The 22,709-nt window shown below is 48.8% G+C and overlaps 1 protein-coding gene across 1 annotated transcript in view; it reads left to right on the top strand.

Annotated features, from left to right (window-relative positions):
• SEMA6B (semaphorin 6B) overlaps positions 1-22,709 on the top strand; it is a 217,469-nt gene that overhangs the window by 128,695 nt on the left and 66,065 nt on the right. Inside the window, exons 2-3 of the mRNA XM_060232671.1 lie at positions 12,588-12,720; positions 13,764-13,890. Coding sequence (XP_060088654.1) covers positions 12,606-12,720; positions 13,764-13,890 — 242 coding nt within the window. The 5' untranslated portion in view covers positions 12,588-12,605. The remainder of the gene's footprint in view (positions 1-12,587; positions 12,721-13,763; positions 13,891-22,709) is intronic.

The raw sequence follows: 22,709 nt of genomic DNA, 5'->3' as shown, positions 1-22,709 counted from the left end.
TTGCCTGGAGAAAGTGAATGAGGCTGCTAATTTATTTAACTATCACCATCCTTCTGCTTCACACTTTCCAGAGTTCAAGGAGAGGGGTCTGTCTCCCCCAAGGAGTTTGCAGTGGAGGATTTGCCATAATGGGAACCACAAAGAGAAGAGGGAGAATGTGGGTTCATGTGTGTGTGTGGGGGGGGGGGCGTGATTATAAAGAGAATATCCGGTGAGATTGGCTCCAACTTGGCTTAGAGAACTCTTTCTCCTATTCTCCTGTATGTTTCTAGGCCACTCTGCGAAATTGATGGGAGGCCAGGAAAACTAAATTTGTACTACTTAACCTGTAGAACTCACAGCCACAAGCCCCAGTGCAGATGGATTTCAAAGGAGGGTAAAGAAATTAGCATTCTGTTAAATGCAGGGATTATTTAGTAGAAAAAGAGATGCTGGAACTCATTAGCATAACTCATTTGCATAATTCATTTGCCTATACCACACACCACTGACATTACCAGAAGGTGTATTAAATTCTATCAACTCAGCATCTTAACTTAAAATGCTTCTTGAATTAGAATTGTCATAAGAAAACCTTATTCCCATCGCACTTTTTAAATGACTTTCTCCTATGTGGCATGAGGAAGATTTCCATCTGTCTGCTTTATATGTTTTGGTTATTTTCCCTTTTTTTTTTTTTGTGGGAAAAATATTAGAAAGTTTGTCAAATTCTCACAGGGGGGTTGAACAATGGAACCCAGAAGCAAGTAATCTTTTGGGAGGGGAGGTAAGAAAGAAAGAGCACAATAAAATTTAGAGGTTCCAGAGCTCCACTCCGGTGAGCTCCTGCCCAAAATGACGCCTGGTTAAAGGCCAGTAACCTGCACAGACAGGGCAGATCCTCCATGTTCATAGGCAGTTAATCTCAGTGGTTTCCACATCTCCATCATGCCTTCATTGCACAACTCAGTTTAAGGAACTCATTGCCATTAGATGCAATTTAGGTGACTTTCAGAGGAGGCTGGACAAGTTCATGGCTTGAAAACAGGTGGGGAGTTGTAATGAGCAAATAGAACCTCCATATTCAGAGGCAGGCTACCTCTTCAGTTTCCAAAATCATAGGCAAGCTTCCACTGTACGCCGCCATTGCAGGCTTCCTGGTCGGTTGTTCTTGGGACTTGTCTAGCCATTTGGATAACACTGGACTTAAAATCTCCTGATTCACGGTTGTTTTGGTTTTGGTTTGTTTCTTTTGGATGGAGCCATGTTGCTAATTCTCAGCGGTTCTCACACCCCTTTCTAGCTCCAGTGGTTTCCTTCAAACCAGATGTTTTTCTTCTCCTGGGATCTTGGCACCAACAAGATATCTTTTGGCACTTAGTGACTTGGGGCCAGCCGCTCTATCGTCATCGTCTCCAGATGCCAGAGAGCGATTTCTCAGCGTGACAAAGTGTGATTTCCCACCCGTTTTGTTGTGAAAACCCCCCTCCTTTTGAAAAAAAACAAAACAAATTACTTTCTTTCCCCAGCCCTAAGGTTGTTTTTTCTTTCTGTCCTTTTTAGAAGGCTGTTTTACTGATAACTGCTCCATTTCGATGTAGCTTTAAGTTAAGGGCTTTTTTTGTAGCCGGAACTCCTTTGCATATTAGGCCATACCCCCCTGCTGTAGCCATGCCTCCTGGAGCTTACACGGCTCTTAATACAGGGCCTAATGTAAGCTTCAGGAGGATTGGCTACAACAGAGGCGTGTGGCCTAATATGCAAAAGAGTTCCTGCTACAAAAGAAGCCCTGGCTTTAACACAGGAGTGGCCAAACTGTGGCTTGGGAGCCACACGAAGCTCTTTCACATGTATTCTGTGGCTCTCAAAGCCCCCACCACCCCACTGGCCAGCTTGAGAAGGCATTTCTCTCTTTAAATCTCCTTAACTTAAAATGGATTTTAAGTTGCTTTATTTTCACCTCTCTCTCCCTCAGCCCTCCCCCATATATTTGCCTGCCTTCCTTCCTGTCTTGCGGCTCTCAAACAGCTGACATTTATGTGCGACACAGAGTGTTGGACTGGATGGGCCATTGGCCTGATCCAACATGGCTTCTCTTATGGTCTTATGGCCACCCCTGTTCTAACAGCACCGAGTTCTCAGTTGAGCCCACCCTTGCAGTAAGAAGGACTCTCTGTTATCCATTTCTTCATCTGGCAAACTAAGGCCAACATCTGGAAATAGGGTTGCCAATCCCCAGGTGGAGGCAGGGGATCCCCCGGTTTGGAGACCCTCCCCCTGCTTCAGGGTTGTCAGAAAGCGGGGGGAGGGGAGGGAAATGTCTGCTGGGAACTCTGTTATTCCCTATGGAGATTTTTTCCCATAGAAAATCATGGACAATTGATCCACGGGTATCTGAGGCTCGGGGGGGGCTGTTGTTAGGGGTAGAGACACCAAATTTTCAGTTTAGCATCTAGTGCCTCTCCCCAAAATAACCCCAAGTTTCAAAAATATTGGACCAGGGGGTCCGATTCTATGAGCCCCAAAAGAAGGTGCCCCTATCCTTCATTATTTCCTAAGGAAGGAAGGGATTGAAAAGATGTGCCGTCCCTTTAAATGTGATGGCCAGAACTCCCTTTGGAGTTCAATTATGCTTATCACAGCCTTGATCATGGCTCCACCCCAATGTCTCCTGGCTCCACCCCCAAAGTCTCCTGGCTCCACCCCCAAAGTCTCCTGGCTCCACCCCCAAAGTCCCCAGGTATTTCTTAAATTGGACTTGGCAACCCTATCTGGGAAACTTTCTCTATCAAATGCCCCTGGGTTGAAATAGGGCCTTGCTCCAAAGCAGGGGGAGGACCGTCTCAGTCCCCAAATTAAAATACAAAGAAAACAATCTTGACTGCAGTGAAGGATCTTTCTCTCTCGTTACAGAAAGTTTCAGGGTGTGTGCTTGTACGGCGAGGGAGGGGTGTTGAACCAGCTATTTGCGCAGTGTGAATGGGGGAGGAAGCTTAAAATGAATCAAGACCCCCAACATTCAGCACTGAACATTTAGGGCTGCATCTGACATTTAACTTCCATGGAGGTCATTTGAAGTGGGAGTTTGCACGATTGAATGCTGTTCCATTCAGAAAGCATTCCCTGCATATAGAAAACTAGCATGTCAGGGAGAAAACCAGACCAGACCCATTCCTAGTCAGAAAACACAATACTGAGCAAGATGGACCATGTTGATAATACTGATATAATGGTTTCAGTGGTCCAAGCACTTAATATATGTGATCTTTCTACAATACTTACGACAACGGTAAGCAATATTTTCCCCGTCTTGCGGCTCTCAAGCATCTGATGTTATGTCTTGTGGCTCTCAAACATCTGATGTTTATTCTATGTGGCTCCTCCATTAAGCAAGTTTGGCCACCCGGTATAGCCCGTCTTTAAATACATACTCAACTCCAGCATAAAAGAACAAAATATAATAATGGTCCTGAAAGCACAGTCAGAAGAAACAAAATTAATAGCAAATCAAGCCGGTGTTACCAAATATATTTTACCACTTAATTTACCAAATGCCTTCTGGAAGAAGAGCAGAATTCGAGTTCAGAAGAACAAGATTCCGTATCTGATGAAGGGGCTTTGATTCTCAAAATCTTATACCCTGGAACTCTTACTGGTTTTTAACGTGCTTGATGTTGTTTCTGGACTCAAACGTTGCTCGTCTACTGCAGTCCAACATGACGACTCCCCTGAAAATAGCTTCGGGGAGAAAACTGTATTTGCCCACTGTCTCAAGTCCCCCAGCTAAAGGGGCAGAGGAAAATCCTCTGAGGAAGAAGGGAGTGCCATGATTTTGGGTGCAACAGCAGAAAAGACTCTGTCCCATGTAGTCTTCCTTGACATTGAAGAGTTGGGGGAAGATCTCAAGAATGGGATAGTTCAGGTGGAAGGAAGCTAGTGTTTCCAGCCTCCATGTGGGGCCTAATTATCTCCCGCTATTCCAACTGATCTCTGGACAATAGAGATCCATTCTCTGGAGAAAAACGCTAGGGTGAACTGTATGGCATTGTATCCTGCTGAGGTGCCTCTAGTCCTCAAGCCCCTCCCCTCCCCAGGCTCTACTCTTTAAATTTCCAGGTATTTCTCATCCTAGAGCTGCAGAGTTACTAAGTCTAACTCAGAAAATATCTGGGGGCTTTGCGGGTAGAGCCAGGAGGCTTTTACATTCCCTTAAATAAATTAGAATACAGCAGTGCAGTTCCCCTGAATACAGTCTTCATTTCTTCATCCCCCAGCAGCTGCACGTCCCACCCCCCTCTCTCTTACACACACACACACGGAACAGCCAAAACACTTTTGTGATCTTACTGGAGCAATTTACTCATAGAATTGTTGAATGTAACCATCTGTTGTATATTCAATCAAGTTCTTCAGACTAACACAGAGCAACCAAAGGTTTTAGTTTACTCTTTACTCTCTATTTTACTGTGCAAACAGCTTCTGAAAGGAACCACCCTCTGTTTGTTGTGCTGGTTTCCTCTTCCTTTCTAGCAGTTCACTGGGAGCAGCCATGTTGTTCTGCTGACTTACCCTGCCCCCATTCAGCCTGACTCCTACAGATTTAAAGGCACACACACCTTCTAAAAAGCAAGCAGTTTCTAGCCTTCCGTCGTGGAAAGGCACATGGTGACTGTTGGGGCAGGGCTTCCCCCCTCCCGGCCAGATGACTGGGGGTGGGAAGGAGCCTGCAAAACCAGGGGATCCCCCACTGGGAACTGGGGATTGTGAAGCCTATTGACCTGGCAAACCTAGTCCTGGAGGAACCCTGGACCCATTTAGTTATAAGCAACCCAGAAGGAGGCCGAATGAAAGGAGAACAAGATTGATTTTCTATGGCCAGAGTCTCCAGGAAGGAGGAAGTCTAACAGTCCCAATTTATGCCTTGTGTAGTCCTGCACATTTTCCCACATTGGTGGATGGCTGTGGTAAAACCCCTTGGAAAAGCAGACCTGTCTTTACCTTTTTGCTTCATATCCTGGTGGAGTAGGCTTGCCAATCCCCAGGTCCCAACGGGGGTTCTTCCACTTTCCCAGGCTCCTTCCTGCCCCCAGTCAGCTGGCCAGCAGGGGGAAGCCCTGCCCCCAGAGTACCATGTGCCTTTCCAGCTCCCGGAGGCTTCAGTCTCTACTTGAGAAAGGCTTCCTCTTGGGATGGTGTGTCTGTGTTACTTTGAAGAAGTTGGCAGCAACTTGTAAGTAGAGATGCCAATCCCTCGCTTCAGAGTCGCCAGAAATGGAGGGAAACGTTTGCTGAGCACTTCATTATTCCCTATGTGGAGATCGATTCTCATAGGGTTTAATGGGGAATTGATCTGGAGGTTTCGGGGGCTCTGGGGGAGCTGTTTTTTTAGTTAGAGGCACCAAATTTTCAATATAGTATCTAGTGCCTCTCCCCAAAGTACCCCCCAAGTATCAAAACGATTGAACCGGGGGGTCCAATTCTATGAGCCCCAAAAGAAGGTGCCCCTATCCTTCATTATTTCCTATGGAAGGAAGGCATTTAAAAAGGTGTGTTGTCCCTTTAAATGTGATGGCCAGAACTCCCTTGGAGTTCAATTATGCTTGTCACACCTTTGTTCCTGGCTCTGCCCCCAATGTCTCCTGGCTCCACCCCCAAAGTCTCCTGGCTCCACCCCCAGAGTCCCCAGATATTTCTTGAATTGGATTTGGCAACCCTATGGTGGAGGATCAATCAATCTAGTACATGCTTTTTCTACCTGCCCATCCTCTGAGATGGCTTAACATGGTTCTTTATTCAGACGTTTATTGTCACTGTAACTTTAAGTGGCAGGTTAGGCTGAGATCAACTGGCTGGCCCACAGTCATCCCATGTGAGCTGCCCTGAGCCTGCTTTGGCGGGGAGGGCAGGATAGAAATCAAATTAAATAAGTAAATAAATGTCCTGAAGTCAGGGTTGCCAACCCCCGGTGGGAGCGGGGGAAAGCGGGGGGACATCCCACCCCAACTGACCTTTTTGGGCCTGCTTCCGGTTTCAGACCTACTTCCAGTTGGGGGTAACACTCTGTTTTTAAGGCAAAACTCTTTGATTTGAAGCTGAATTTATCATAGAGCTTTGCCAAAAAAAACACCCCAAAACAGTGTCACCCCCAACCAGAAGTAGGCCCCAAATGCTCAACATCATTTCTGGTCTCCCAGAAGGATGTCCTGCTGGCCAGGTAACTTGAGCTGTCAACCCTAGCTGAAGTACAGTTGCCAACCACCAGGATGTGGCTGGAAATCTCCCCAAATTACAACTAATGTCCCAGTGACAGAGATCAGTTCATCAAGGGGTCCCTAACCCCTGGGCCGTGGACCAGTACTGGTCCGTGGTCTGTTAGCAACCAGGCCGAGTTGTATAATTATTGTATTATATATTACAATGTAGTAGTAATAATAGTAATAATACATTGGATTTATATCCTGCCCTCCACTCTGAATCTCAGAGTCTCAGAGCAGTTCACAATCTCCTTTACCTTCCCCCCGCCACCCACAACAGACACCCTGTGAGGTGGGTGGGGCTGACCCAAGGCCATTCCAGCAGCTGCAAGTGGAGGAGGGGGGAATCAAACTCGGTTCTCCCAGGTAAGAGTCCACGCACTTAACCACTACACCAAACTAATAGAAATAAAGTGCACAATTGTATCATCCCAAAACCATCACCCCCCTCCCCGTTCCGTGGAAAAATTGTCTTCCACAAAACCGGTCCCTGGTGCCAAAAAGATTGGAGACTGCTGATCTAGAGAAAGTGGCCGCTTTGGAACATGAACTCTATGGCATTATACCCCCTTGAAGTTCCTCCCCAAACCCCACCCCCCTCAAGCTCCACCCCAAAATCTCCAGCCATTTCCCAACCCTTTGTTGAAGGAAGATTTGAACCCAGATCCCATGCTGTAAGCACAACACCATTGCTTGCCTATATTTAGTGTGGGGACATTACCAAACTGATTAAAAAAAACCCTTTTGGAAATGTTGTTTTTTCTTGCTTGGACAAACAGCAATCACATATTGTTCCCCCCACCCGTGCCCATATTAAGGAAATCTGATGCTGTGACTTCCGTTCAACTCAGCCCCTGCATGTGCATCAGTTGTGACAAAATGACATCTAATGTGCTGTGAAAGAAATTCACAAATCAAGGCCCACCGTCGACAAAATTCAGCAAAATAAATAAGCTTGCGACGGCCGCCTACAGAAGGGAAAAGAAATTAAAGCAGGCCGATTGGTACCTCGGAAGTTAAGACTTTTTATAATGTGATGACTCCTTTATCTCCTCTTGCTTTTCTTCCTCCCTGCCCTCACGCTTGTGTGCATAAACACTCCTGACATTATCACCTGAAGTTCTTTGCCAGCTAAAGGTGAGAATTAGGGTTGATAACACCTCTTCTCCGCAAAGGAAGGATGAGGGCATAGTTATTGCTCTTTTTTTGAAAAAAAAAAAAAAAACCACACACAAACTGTTAATTTACTTCAGAAGTTGAGAACTTAGTCTGCTTGTGAGACTGAGCATTAAAGCACTGGCCCTGTGCATGGAAGAAGGCGGGCAAAACAAAGCAAGCCGAGACCAGAAGTGGGACTGAAAGTATGTCAGATACCTGGTGGGACACTGTTGCGCCTAAGGCTTTTTTTGTAGCAGGAACTCCTTTCCATATTAGGCCACACACCCCTGATGTAGCCAGTCCTCCTGGAACTTATAGTGGGCCCTGTACTAAGAGCCCTGTAAGCTCCTGGAGGATTGGCTACATCAGGGAGGTGTGGCCTAATATGCAAAGGCGTTCCTGCTGCAAAAAAAGCCCTGATTGCAGCATAGCATCTGATGCCTTTCTTCAAAACACCCTCCAAGTTTCAAAAGGATTGGACCAGGGGATCCAATTCTATGAACCCCCAAAGAAAGTGCCCCTTTCCTTCATTATTTCTAATGGAGGGAAGACATTGAAAAGGTGTGCAGTCCCTTTCAATGTGATGGCCAGAACTCCCTTTGGAGTTCAGTTGTACTTGTTCCAACCTTGCTCATGACTCCACCCCCAATGTTTCCTGGTCCCACCCCCCCAAAGTCTTCTGGCTCCACCCCCAAAGTCCCCAGATATTTCTTGAATTGGACTTGGCAACCCTAGATGTGGAGGATCTCTAGTTAACCAACCAAGCAAGAGGTCAGTTCCTGGAAATCTATCCAAACATGGGGTCAGATCTCTGGCTCGACAACCCAGGCAATTGCCTGGGGCACTGCAGCAAGAAAAAAGTCCTCTTGTTTCTCTGAGCCTGAGATTTCTCCCAGTCAGTGGCAGTTAAGGTGCCAGCCTCCAGGTGGTGCCTGTAGATCTCCTGGAATTACAAATGGCCTCCAGACTGCAGAGATCAGCTCCCCTGGAGAAAAGTGGGACACTAAGAGATTAAAAACTCCACCCACGTCTTCACCAAGGCTATTTTGAAGAGGCTGTTATTCTTTAAAGACTGTTGAGAGACTGTGTGGGAAAATTTCTAGTATTGAGTATTTGGTGTTCCTTACTTCTGTTTTTATTTCGCTTGCACTAAAAGACGCATATTTACACGCTTGGCATGAGAGTTTCATTGTTTCCGGTAGTGATTATAGCTCATTATTGACACCGGGTCCAGTTGTATTTATCATCATCCCTGGAGAAAAGGGCTGTTTTGGAGGATGGATCGTATGATGTTATGCCTCGCTGAAGTCCCTCCCCAGTCCTACCGTCCTCTGGCTGTACCCACAAATACCTAGGAATTTCCAAGCCAAAGTTTTGTAACCATAGTGACAGTGCAGGAAGAGAAGGTAGGCATGGCTTCAACCTATTATGGTTCCCTGGACTCCTAACACTACCAGACAGTGTGAAATAAGCATCTGTGGCTTATGGCCATTGTCGCTTTCTAAACCCATGCTGCCATCTTCTGACCCCAAGGTAGCTTCCTCCTGTCCTTGGCTCCTGGACCCGCATCACTACAGTTGGGGTAGAGCTAAGACCCTGCAGTGTGTCTAGCGGTCCCAGGACTCAGCTTGTTTCCTTGGAAGGAGCCAACGCGTGACAGCCTTTACATTAGCCTTGGGTAAGCAAGCAAGGCAAGATAGAGGCTGGCCCAGCAGAGGAGCAGGGATAGAACCAGGCTGGATCATCCAGCAGAGGAGCAAGAAGGAGACGTGACATTGAAGTGAGACTGCGGGATTTCTGGCAAACGTGGCTTAAAGCAGGGGTGTCAAACATGCAGCCCAGGGGCCGAATCAAGCCCTCGGAGGGCTCCTATCTGGCCCCCAAGCAACTGGCTGTCATCTGCTTCCTTCACCCTCTCTGTTGCTTCCTACTGCAGCACAGCTTGCTTTGCAAGGCTTGCTCTGTCACACAGGAGCTACAGAGCAAAGCCTCTATTTTCTCCACTGGCTGAGGCTCCTCCATTTGGGAGGAGGGGGGAGGGATAGCTTGCTTTGCCAGCCTCTCTCAATTGCAAAGCAGAGCTACTGAGCCCAGGCTCTCTTCCTTCTTTTGGCTGAGGCTCCTCCCCCTCCTGGTCCCCTGGGGAAGGAAGGAAAGAGCCAGAGCTTCCTTTGCCCAGTTCCCTGGATCGTTCAGGTGAGAGACAAAGAAAGCACCTTTAAGACCAACAAGTGCTAATGTTTTAAGCACGCTTTATTTTAAGCTTTTCAAAAATCTTGTTTGTCTCTGTCCCTTATGAAGTTTATGTTTCCACCACCTGGCATTACATTTTATGACATGCATGGCCCGGCCGAACAAGGTCTCATTTATATCACACCCATCCCTCATAACAAATGAGTTTGACATCCCTGTCTTAAAGCATGTATGTGCCCTGAAACAAATAATAGGGAAATGTGCCAAAACGTTCCCATTTTTACCTCTCCCACTGAATGCAAAATGTTGCCTTCAGGAATTTATTTTTTTATTTCTGTTAGTTTATGCCCCGCTTCTACCGTGAACGGCTCAGGAATACCTGAGACACATTGTTTGATCGTTGCTGAGACCTGGTGCTGTCATATAGAGGATGGTGTGGAATTGTTTTCTGTGGCCCTTGAAGGTAGGACTAGAACCAATGGGTTGAAATTAAATCAGAAGAGTTTCCGGCTCAACATTAGGAAGAACTTCCTGACCGTTACATTGATTCTTTAGTGGAACAGGCTTCCATAGGAGGTGGTGGGCTCTCCTTCCTTGGAGGTTCTTAAACAGAGGCTGGATGGCCATCTGACAGCAATGAAGATCCTGTGAATTTAGGGGGAAGTGTTTGTGAGTTTCCTGCATTGTGCAGGGGGTTGGACTAGATGACCCTAGAGGTCCCTTCTAACTCTATGATTCTATGATCTATCGGACATCAGTCGTACTAAGCTTCTTTGGATCGCATCTGCCAAATTGCAGCCTGAAAATTTAGTACCGTTATGTGCAACATGGGAAAGAGCTTTTGCGCACCAAATAGCAGAACACATTACGGCTAACCGATGTCTCTACATGGATTCTAAATTGTGTGATAAACACAATTCTGTGTATTTTCAACCTACTGATCGTATCAGCCGGCCCTATCTTATCTTCTGATGCAGCAAGAGAGAGAATGAGTTTGACTTATTGCAGGACCATTCACAATGTTCTAAACCAGCAGTCCCCAACCTTTTTGGCACCAGGGACCGGTTTTGTGGAAGACTATTTTTCCACAAACCAGGGGGGGGGGATGGTTTTGGGATGATACAATTGTGCACTTTATTTCTATTCATTTGCTGTAGTGGTTAAGTGTGCAGACTCTTATCTGGGAGAACTGGGTTTGATTCCCCTCTCCTCCACTTGTAGCTGCTGGAATGGCCTTGGGTCAGCCCCACCCACCTCACAGGGTGTCTGTTGTGGGGGAGGAAGGTAAAGGAGATTGTGAGCTGCTCTGAGATTCTGAGATTCAGAGTGGCGGGCAGGATGCAAATCCAATGTATCATTATTATTATTACTACTACTACAACTACATTATTGTAATATATAATAAAATAATTATACAACTCACAGCCCAGTTGCTAACAGGCCACTGACTGGTACTGGTCGACAGCCTGGGGGTTGGGGACCCCTGTTCTAAACTACTATTCCGTCCTTTGTTATGGTCTCCCTGTTTTCTAAACCATTCTAAATCATTCTATAGCGGGAAGCATCCAGGAAACACCTATCCTATGAAACGCTGATTCCCTTGAGGGATTTTATGGCCTGGGAGAGATCAGGACATTCTGAAAAGGCATTCCTTGTAACCTAACGGACAGTTGGCTGACTTTTTGTCTCTCAACAACTGGGGTGTGTGGAGAGGTGGGGGGGGGAAGAGACTTCCCTCATCAGCCCCCTCTTGTCAGCAGGAAACCTGAGCCAGACCCCCATTGTATCCGCACATGATGGTGCAGAACAGGTGTTTTGGTGGACATCCTTGAAACCAGAGCATTGGCAAGTTTCCTTCGCATGTGTGTGTGTGCATGTGTGGAGGCATTTAGAAGGGGGTATAAAGGATGAATTATCATTTAATTCGGCTTCCCGGCGACACCTGGTTTGCTACATTTGTGCAAAACGTGGTGACCCAAGGACCAGTTGCAGAGAAAAATAAATGCCACCCATTGTGCATTTTTTTCCCGGGGGGGGTCAATATCTCCTCCAAGTCAAAATACACCGTCCGTCCTAGTTCTGAGATTTCCCACCCCTTCCGCAGAGAACAGCAGGGCACAACTGATGCAAGGTACAAATGTCCTCAGTTATGTTTCACAGAGGGGTCCTGCCCAGAATTTCTACCAAACCGGGGTGGAGAGAGGACTTCTTACCAAATCCTCCACACGCAGCAGACCTCTGATTCCCCACCAGGCTATTCCTGGGAGCAGCATTTGGGGGAGTGTTTTGAGCTGCAGCCAGAGTGTGGAGGCTGGGAAGTTTTGCTTCCAGGGACGGAGATCCTTCCGACTGTGGAAACCATAGGTGGGATCTGGAGGCCTTGCCGAGCTTCACAGCACCACTTCGGGGGCTCTGCCTTTTGTTCTCGCTTTTGTAGATGCGATATGTATCTCAGGCTGAGAAGGTTTCTACGCCATTGTATTTACCTGTACACACTGCGAGTCCTTTCTGCATACATGCATGACACTGATTTATTGAAGCTGAAAAAAGGCGTGTGTCTCGCAAGGGGATGCCATGCAAGGAGACTGAAATTTGCACAAAAGAATTGCAGGTTTGATTCGCATGAAATGGAAATAGGGATTTCAGGTGGGATGAGAAATCCTCTCCAGAGTGTCTCCTATCACTCTTACTGTTTCCATACAAATTGCTGGGGCATAAATCTGTGACCCTATATTGGACAGGGCGTTTTTTGAGCAGGAACGCAGTTCCGCCTGGCGTAAGGAGATGTGGCCTAATATGCAAATGAGTTCCTGCTTGCCTTTTTGTTGAAAAACAATGCGCAAAATGATGGTGACATCAGGAGGTGTGTCCTAATATACAAATGAGTTCCTGTTGGGCTTTTTCTACCAAAAAAAGTCCTGCTAATGGCTAAATGCCATACACACACACACAAAGGCTCCAAGGAAAAACTGGGTCTTAATTCTCTTGACTTGAACCCTATAGGTTTGACGGGCCCTCCTCATGGAAACCATGACCCTGCCATTTATCCCACTTGTCCTGCTATTGCTGCTGGAGAGGACAACCCACGCCTTGTTCCCCGAAGAACCTGGACCCATCAGCGTGGCCCTTGAAGATTGTAAGTACTTTGGGACTGAGGGACATGGGTTGGGAATTTACAGTGGAAGCACCGGTTTGGGGAAAGCAGATGAGTTGTTTTCACCCCAAGACTACTCTAGTTGCAGTGGTTGGCATGGGGCAGGGGGCCCTAACGGTGGGGCATCTGGTTTGCATGCAGAAGGTCCCAGGTTCAGTTTCCAGCATCTTCATTTAAAGGGATCAGATAGCGGACTCTGTGAAAGACCTCCGCCTGAGACCCTGGAGAGCTACTGACAGTCTCAGTAGACAATACTGACTTTGATGGGCTAAATGGTCTGGTTCAGTTTAAGGCAGCTTGATGCCCTTCTTAATCTCCACTCTACTGATGTCACAAGTGCTAGCCACTTGGCACTGCCCACTGCCACCTAATACAGGTAGGATTTCATTCCTTCCATTATGAATCTGCTGCACTGCTATCCTATCTTTCTTTTAAGGCCATGTAATTTTCCCCACATGGTGTTGTTAAAATGACCCTGTAGGGTAGGCTGTGTTGACACAAAAGACGTAGGTTTTTTGTAGGGTTTTCAGGTTGGATGATCCTCCTGGCGGGGAGTGAGAGGGAGTTTTCTGGGAGGGGGGGGGGGACCCAATGTGATGACATCACATGGAAGTGACATCATCACACCAAGGATGTTGCACAGTGACACTCAGCTATTTTGGGCAAAACTCTATGGTTACCATAGAGTTTTGCCCAAAATTCCACTGTGCACTGCCCCTGGCGTGATGATGTCACTTATATGTGACATCATCACATTGGGGACATTGCGCTGGGTAGCGACTGTTGGGGGCGGGGCTTTCTCCAGCTGGCCAGCAGTGGGCAGGAACCTGCATAATCAGGGGATTCCTCTGCTCCCGCTGCGGGGCTGGCAACCCTGTTTCTTGGCCAAGTAGAGATTTGAACTGGATCTCTCCATTCAGAGCTGATATTCTGCCAGTTCCCATGCCCAAGCCAGACAGACTCGACAGCCGTTCAATTTAAGAAGCGCTCAGAACTACCCACCATCTTTCTTCACCTTCCCACAGCTGTGAAGCAGTATTCGGTCTTTGTGGGCAATGGCATGGGTCGGTACTCCAGCCAAGATGGCGGGGCAGAGAGGCTCAGCATTCAGCGGATGGTGACAATCAACAGGACCTTGTACATTGGGGACAGGTAACCTTGGTTCATCAATGGCACAAGATGCATGCAAAATGGAAAACAGATGGGAATGGAATCACTTATTTCACACAAACATTCGTTTTTTGATGACCATCATCAGGGCTTTTTTTTGTAGCAGGAACTCCTTTGCATATCAGGCCACACGCCCTTGATATAGCCAATTCTCGAAGAGTTTACAGGGCTCTTAGTGCAGGGCCTACTGGAAGCTCCAGGAGGATTGGCTACACCAGGGGTGTGTGGCCTAATAGGCAAAGGAGGTCCTGCTAGAATTCCTTACAGGGCTCTTTGTACAGGGCCTACTGGAAGCTCCAGGAGGATTGGCTACATCAGGGGGTGTGGCCTAATATGCAAAGGAGGTCCTGCTAGAATTCCTTACAGGGCTCTTTGTACAGGGCCTACTGGAAGCTCCAGGAGGATTGGCTACATCAGGGGTGTGTGGCCTAATATGCAAAGGAGGTCCTGCTAGAATTCCTTACAGGGCTCTTTGTACAGGGCCTACTGTCACCTCCAGGAGGATTGGCTACATCAAGGGTGTGTGGCCTAATATGCAAAGGAGGTCCTGCTAGAATTCCTTACAGGGCTCTTTGTACAGGGCCTACTGTCACCTCCAGGAGGATTGGCTACATCAAGGGTGTGTGGCCTAATATGCAAAGGAGGTCCTGCTAGAATTCCTTACAGGGCTCTTTGTACAGGGCCTACTGTACGCTCCAGGAGGACTGGCTAACATCAGGGGGGTGTGGCCTAATGTGCAGAGGAGTTCCTGCTACAAAAAAAAGCTCTGACGACTATGCTGGATTAAACCAGTTGTCTGTCAAGTCCAGGGGGTCCTCAAAGGTGTCTTTGGGCACCTTCAGAATTTTAACAAAGGGCGGTGGGTACAGTCACAAAATGGCCACCACAGGAGGGGGAGCTGCTGTAGGCGCGGCTAACCACAAAGCATAAGGGATCGAAGTTATATACAACTCTTAATAGTAACTCCCCAATTTTTCAGGCAGACATTCTGTTGAACAGGCTTTTTAAGAATCCGCACAGCCAATCGGAAGCCCTGCTGGGGAAAAGCCACACCGAGGCCTTCCCACTTTCCAAAAAGGAGTTGGCAAGTGCCAGGAAAGGACTTGACAGGTGCCACATCGGGAACCTGTGACCTTGACAAACTTCCTGTTTGCTATATCATCCCTTTGCGAAGCTTCTCCAAAATAGGGATAACTACACTGTTGCTTTGTTTTCTAGGGAATACTGCCTTTGATGGTGGAGGCTCTACATGTTCTTTATTGCACTTGCAGTGTTGAAGCCTCACTCAGTGTCGATTGGTTGAAGCAGAGTGGTTATGGAATGTTTGTGAACATTCTGTTCTGTTTGTGAACACTCAGGGGATGAACCCAACCAGGGGTGGAATTCTAGCAGGAGCTCCTTTGCATATTAGGCCACACACCCCTGATGTAGCCAATCCTCCAAGAGCTTACAGGGCTCTTTTTTTGTAAGCTCTTGGATGATTGGCTACATCAGGAATGAATGGCCTAATATGCAAGGAGCTCCTGCTAGAATTCCACTCCTGAACTCAACCCATTAGAACGGTTGTAGCCCAGCTTATTTGCGGAAAGGAAAAATTGGGAGGTGGCAGCAAAGAGAGGGAATCGGTTCCTCTTCTGTTTTTCTTGATTCCTTCTCCAGCCTCTGTGATTTGTTTTGTTCGTGACCCTCAAAGAGGATTTTCAGTGCAAATGGCAGGCTGCAGGAAGAGGTGGGGGGAGGAGATCCACATCACAAACTCTTTCAATGAGCTTCTCCACAGGAACTGACCCTCTGGGTCAATAAATGGAGCGTTTGCACTAAACTTGTCCAAATAAACACCGGTTTCATTACCAATTGCTGTGCTGACTCCAGATAATACAAAAACAGGCAAGAGGTGTCCAAACAGGCCAACAAAAGTTTGACTTTCGCTTAAATCCCAAAGCTTGTACGCGAAAACTCCACGTCCGCATCCTGACCTCAATAGCCCTGACAAACCCAATCTTCTCAGATCTCAGAAGCTAAGTAGGGTCAACTCTGGCAAGTACTTGGATGGGAGACCTCCTTGGAATACCAGAGCCAGAAGGCAGGGGCAGGCTTTATTCAGCTGCCTGAATATCTTCCAGGCCTTCAATAGGGGTCAGTCACCAGAGGTTGCCATGGCTTACATGTGCACACATACTCACACTCACACATGCACATAAAAATACTCAAAAAAACCCTCTCCATGTTTGCTTAGGATAGTGTTAAGCATTTCCGCCCTCCAGAAGAGAGCCAGTTTGGTGTAGTGGTTAAGTGCGCAGACTGTTATCTGGGAGAACCGGGTTTGATTGCCTGTTGAGCTTCCTGCTCTCCTGAGGATCTGTCCCAACATTTCCAGAGCTGGCTACCCCTAACCTGCTTTGAGGTCCCATTTTCTCTTGAGTTGAGCTTTGCATATGACCAATCTGTTCCCCCACCCACTGCCAGCGCGTCCATTAGACAACCTAAGGCCTGGAGCGTGGCTAGGCTTCCCAACCCTCCCGCCCTGGCGGGGGACTCCAGGATTTCCACCCTCTTCCCCCGCTCCCCATAAAAACAGAAGCGGGGGGAGGGGGGGAAATGGCGAGCCGCCCCGCCGCTGCCGCCCCCTGCTCCTTCTGCGGGCCGGTCTTGTCCAGCGCTGCCCGGCCCGCACCCCCTCCGCCTGCCGCCGCCGCTGCACCAGTCATCCCAGCCAAAGCCGCAGCTGCCCTTCCCTCCCTCCCTCCCGCCAGTCGGCCCGGCCTTTCCCATGTTGCGTGATTACAGGTCTCCAGTCGCTCGCCCGCCTCTATACACTCACTCGCCCGGTCTTTCCGCTCGGTCTCTCTGCTCGCCCGCCACACGCCGCTCGTCTGCACTGGGCGTGGGCGTCCCAGCTATCCCAGCAGCTCCGCTCCGTTCCACACTCTCTCCGCCCGTCGGCCACTCTTCTCGCCGGTCAACCCTATCCGGCCAGCGGCGCGGCCAGCAGCGCAGCCCAGCCCGGCGTCTCAGCCTCCTCCGTACTCGCTCCCAGGCCCCACCTCGCCCCGCAAGCCAGTAACAGCTCTGGCAGCTCCGCGGGACCCTTCGGCACCATACCAGTCTCTCATGCTCTGAGGTGGGATATCTTATTGCTTGCACTTGATGTTTTGAGCCCAGCTAAGTGCAAATCAAGTTGTTTCTGAGTTGTTTCTGGGGTATTTCAAGGGAGCTCTAGCACCCAAGCTCTAGCACCCAAGGGAGCTCTAGCACCCAGTTCAGACAGCATCTAGTGCCTCCCCCCGAACCCCAAAAGAAAGTGCCCCTATCCTTCATTATTTCCTATGGAAGGAAGGCACTGAAATGTGATGGCCAGAACTCCCTTTGGAGTTCAATTATGCTTGTCACAGCCTTGATCTTGGCTCCACCCCTAATGTCTCCTGGCTCCACCCCCACTGGCTCCACCCCCAAAGTCCCCAGATATTTCTTAAATTAGACTTGGCAACCCTAAGCGTGGCCCAATGGGGAGGGCGCCATTTTCAGCCATCCCTCCCACCCTCACCCCGGTGAGGGAAATTCGGGAGCTTGGCGGCAGCGGCATTTGCACAGCATGCCCCGCCTCCTGTGCTGTAGGTCCGCCTCCTGTGCTTTGTCTGTGCTTCCAGAAGCACAGCTGCACAGGAGATGGAGCTACAGCGGTCGGTGGTAGGGCACGCTGTGCGAACGTTGCTGCCAAGCTCGCCCTCATCGGGGGCAAGGGTGGGAGGAGGAGGAGTGCACCGGGCAGGGAAGGGTGCTGTGCCTGGGGCACTGGCCTTGTGCCGGCACTCTAGCGCTGGCACTGCCCCCACCTAAAGCAAGCAATATGTTGGGAGCGGACCTGTGTCTGCATCTTTGGTGGCATTCAACACTGGGTCGGCGGGGCGTGCTGTGCAAATGTCGCCCCCAAGCTCCTAAATTTCAGGGTGAGGGTGGGAGGGACGGCCTCCAGGTGGGACCTGAGGATCCTGTGGAACAATAGCTGTTCTCCAGACTACAGAGACCAGTTCCGCAGAGAACATGGCTGCTTTGGAGGGTGGGTTGTAGGGCATTGTACCCCACTGAGGTCCTTGTCCTCCCCAGGCTCCATCTCCAGATCTCCAAGAGTTTCCCAGCCTGGTTCTGGCAACCCTACCCCACCATTCCCCACCAGTGGCCGGAGGGGGGGGGGAACCTGGCAACCTTAACAGCTAGGTGGGTGGCTGGTAGCTACTGTTGGAGCATGCTCAGAATTCACGGGGTCACTCAGGAGGATGGGAACTGTAGTTTATAGCGGGCCATCTGTTTCAGTTTGGGAGGCTGCAGAAATTAACGATTCCTATCACGCTGGCAGGAAATCAGAGTGGGGAAGATTGAAGTGGCTTATGGGGGCAAGGGGGACAGGCATCTTTGTGCTGGTATCCCCCCGTGTGCATTCGTTTTGCAAGCATCTTGACAAACCCTCATTAGTACATACTGAGTGATTATCAAGTGTTCCGGAGGGACATTCTCAAAAATCACACATATGTTTGGATTAAGTGCAGGGGTGTTTGCCCATCGCCACTAATAAAGTTTTGATTTCTCCGATGACCAATCAGGGGCCTCCTCTCACCCCTGACAAGGCTTCTCTCCTTTCCCCCTCCCTTTCCCCCCTGGGATGTCTGGTTGTAAGATAAATGGACTTTGCACGTGGTCACTACCTCATCAATTCCAGAGCTGAGCTGTATCATTTAATATAAGTACTGGGGACAGAACCCTGTTGAGATTAAAGACTGCATGGGGGTCAGAGGATGGTGATCCCCAGAAGATAACTCAACATCAGTCTTCCTCTCTCCCTCCAAAATAGTGATTTATTTATGGATGTAATAGCAGTCAGGCTGGCTCAGCCCAGCAATCCACCTTGTCCAGCGATCAGCTTCACTTAGTGGTCGTCCGGATGCCCCCAGAAGATCGTCAAGCAGGGCACAGAAGCTGGACCCTTGTTGTTGCCATCTCTCCCAGCGCTGATATTCAGAAATACTTTCTTTGAACATGGAGGTTTCATCATGACAGCATAGTTATCAACAGTGTTCCCTCTAAGCAGAGTTGGTGTGAGCTAACTCGCAGGTTTTTTTAGCCTCTCGCTCACACATTAGCTCAGGAAGGATGTCCCCAGAGCAAACTAATAGCCAGAGCAAACTAATAAGCAATAGCCAAATTGCTTGTTCACGACTTTAATGCCAGTAGCTCACAAAGTAGAATTTTTGTTCACAAGACTCCACAGCTTAGAGCTGGAGTATCAAACGTGGCCCAGGGGCCAGATCAAGCCCCCAGAGGGCTCCTATCAGGCCCCTGACCAAACGGCTGTCATCTGCTTCCTTCTCCCTCTCTCTTGCTTCTTTCTACATCACAGCTTGCTCAATGGCACAAAAGCTACAGAGCAAAACCTATATTTTCTCCATTGGCTGAGGCTCCTTCCTTGGGGAGGAAGTAGGGGGAGGGATAGCCTACTTTGCTGGGCTCTCTCAGTTACACAGCAGAGCTACTAAGCAATGCCTCTCTTCCTTCTATTGGCTGAGGCTCCCCCCCCACTCCTGGGAAAGGAAGGAAAGAGTCAGACCTTCCTTTGCCCAGTTCCCTGGATCACATGGGAGAGATATAAAGAAAGCACCTTTTAAGACCAACAAGTGCTAATGTTTTAAGCATGTTTTAATTGTGCTACTCTGTGTCCTTTATAAAATCTATATATTCGCTAGCTGGCGTTACATTTTGTGACACACACAGCCAGGCTCAGCAAAGTCACATTTATGTCAGATCTGGCCCACATAACAGATGTGTTTGGCAGTCCTGGCTTAGAGGGAGCACGGGTTATCACCGGGCCTCTCCTCCAGGAATTTAAGTCCCTTACTAGCAGCCAGTGGCTGAGAGTTCCGCAAGCCATTTGCAACCTTTGAAGCACAGAAATGTGTGAGATCTCTAATTCCTGGGATTCCCGTGGCCCCATCCAGGGAAGAAAATGGGGCCCTGCCCATGTTCAAAGGGATTCTGTCCTCTTTTCACCACTCCCCTGTCCAACTGTTACGACTCGTAAAAGCGAAGCCATTCCTGCATCTTTAGGAGCAGTATTTCATCTATAATAAAAGGAATAAAGTGATGGGGAGGGGGGGGAAGGGAGGCTTGACTACAAAGGGGGCTCAGTGCTGCCCGAATCCCTGGCATGCGGACTGCGGCACGGCTGAGCTCGTGGCCTGCTGCGTCGCCATGGCAACCTGCAATGTGCGGAAAGAGCTAAAGAGGAAAGTGAGATAAATTAGCAATGGCGGCCAAGTTGTGGGGGGGGGGCACGACACTGAGGCCCCCTCCCCAGGTGGTAGATATGAGTGTGCTTTGGATAAGCCTTGTTGCCGAATGGGTAGAAGGATCGGCTCCTTCCTTTCTCAGACAGGGCACAGCCTGTTCTGGATGAGGACTAGTGGCTCGGTCTCCTCCCTTATACCTATTGCCCCATCCAGACACAAAATAAGACAGAAGTCCAGTTGCACGTCTAAGATTAGCAAAAGCTTCTGGGAGTGCAACAGATCCATTGAGCCAGTTTGGTGTAGTAGTTAAGTATGCGGACTCTTATCTGAGAGAACCAGGTTTGATTCCCCACTCCTCCACTTGCAGCTGCTGGAATGGCCTTGGGTCAGCCATAGCTTTCGTAGGAGTTGTCCTTGAAAGGGCAGCTTCTGGGAGAACTCTTTCAGTCCCACCTACCTCACAGGGTGGCTGTTGGAGGGGGGGAGGTAAAGGAGATAGTGACCGCTTTGAGACTCTGAGATTCAGACTATAGGGTGGGATATAAATCCAATATCTTCTTCTTCCATGTAAGGAAGACCATAGCTCTCTCAGAGTTGTCCTTGAATGGGCAGCTTCTGGGAGAGCTCTCTCAGCCCCACCCACCTCACTGGGTGTCTGTTGTGGGAAAGGAAGGTAAAGGAGATTGTAGGCCTCTCTGAGACTCTGTCCTTGAAAGGGCAGTTTCTGTGAGTTCTCTTTCAGCCCCACCCACCTCACAGGGTGTCTGTTGTGGGGGAGGAAGGTAAAGGAGATTGTGAGCTGCTCTGAGACTCTGAGATTTGGAGTGGAGAGCGTGATATAAATCCAATATCATCATCAACCCTTCCGGCTTTTGACGGTGTACCGCTGAAAGCGGCCCATAGAGTCAGGAGCTTGGGAGTTCTTCTGGAGCCTTCATTATCAATGGAGGCACAGATAGCGGCCACTGCCAAGTCCGCGTTTTTTCATCTTCGACGGGCGAAGCAGCTGGCCCCCTTCCTTGGGCGCCAGGACCTAGCAACGGTGATCCATGCTACGGTCACCTCAAGACTGGACTACTGTAACGCCCTCTACATGGGGCTGCCCCTGTGCCGAACTTGGCGGCTGCAGCTGGTGCAGAACGCAGCGGCTAGGCTGCTGTTGGGGCTCCCAAGATGGGAGCCCATACAGCCGGGGCTACGCGAACTGCACTGGCTGCCGGTGGCATACCGAGTTCGTTACAAGGTGCTGGTTATTACCTTTAAAGCCCTATATGGCCGAGGACCTGTCTACTTGAGGGACCGTCTCTCCCCGCATGAACCCCAGAGAGCGCTGAGGTCAGCTGGAAAGAACCAGCTGAATATCCCTGGGCCAAAGGAGGCCAGATTGAAGTCCACCCGGGATCGGGCCTTCTCTGTAGCGGCCCCCCTACTGTGGAACCAACTCCCGGAGGAGGTACGGGCCCTGCGATGCTTAGATCAATTCCGCACGGCCTGTAAGACCCACCTCTTTAAAACAGCCTCACATAAACCGAGCCAAGAAAGTCCTGTTGGATATGCTCTATGTTTATGTTTTAATCACTGGATTTTATGAAAGATCTTAATTACAGCACCATAATCTTAAGTTTAATGTAATTTTAATGATTTTAAGGATGATTTTATATTGAAATTGTATATGCATTTATAATAGATTGCACATGGTTTTATTGTATACTGTATTCACATGTTGTGAGCCGCCCTGAGCCTGCTTGCGGGGAGGGCGGGATACAAATAAAAAGTTGTTATTATTATTATTATTATCATTGAAGTGAGCATTGACTCACAAAGGCTTCTGCTGGAATAAATTTTGTTGGTATTTAAGATACCTCCCAGACTCCTGTTCAGTTTTTCTCCAGCTACGGTTGCCATTCCCAGGTGGGGGTGGGGGATCCCCCATTTTTGAGGGCTACTGTCTGCTGGTGGCCAACTGGCCAGCAGGAGGAAACTTCCTCACCCATCCTCCAAACAGCGATGTCATACATACGTGCGGATGTCACATGGAAGTGATGTAGTCACATTTGTGATGTTTAAGGGGTTACGTTCTAGGTTTTGGACAAAACTATCGTTTGAGAGCGATTTTACCATAGAGTTTTGCCCAAATACTAGAGCATCTCCCTCGATGTCACCGGGGTGCCTACATCACTTCTAGGTGACATATGCACACTGCATGACGTCCCCACCAACTCCAGAATGCCTCACTGATCAGAACTGGCAACCCTAGCTCCAGGGGACTAACATTACTGCCTCTCTGGAATGCTCAGGGACTAGCTATCCAGTCCCAGCTAGCAGGGACTGGATAAGTGCCAGTAAGGTGGGCCCAGGACATCCACAGAGTTACAACAGATCTCCAGACAACAGAAATCAGTTTGCTTGGAGAAATTGCCACTTTGGAGGAGGAGGAGAAGAAGAAGAAGAATGCAGATTTATACCCCACCCTTCTCTCTGAATCAGAGACTCAGAGCAGCTTACAATCTCCTATATCTTCTC

Source organism: Heteronotia binoei, chromosome 2 (genome assembly GCF_032191835.1).
Source record: "Heteronotia binoei isolate CCM8104 ecotype False Entrance Well chromosome 2, APGP_CSIRO_Hbin_v1, whole genome shotgun sequence".
NCBI lineage: Eukaryota > Metazoa > Chordata > Lepidosauria > Squamata > Gekkonidae > Heteronotia > Heteronotia binoei.
Note: the sequence above shows the minus strand (reverse complement) of the source record. Positions and strands in the feature narration are given on the sequence as shown.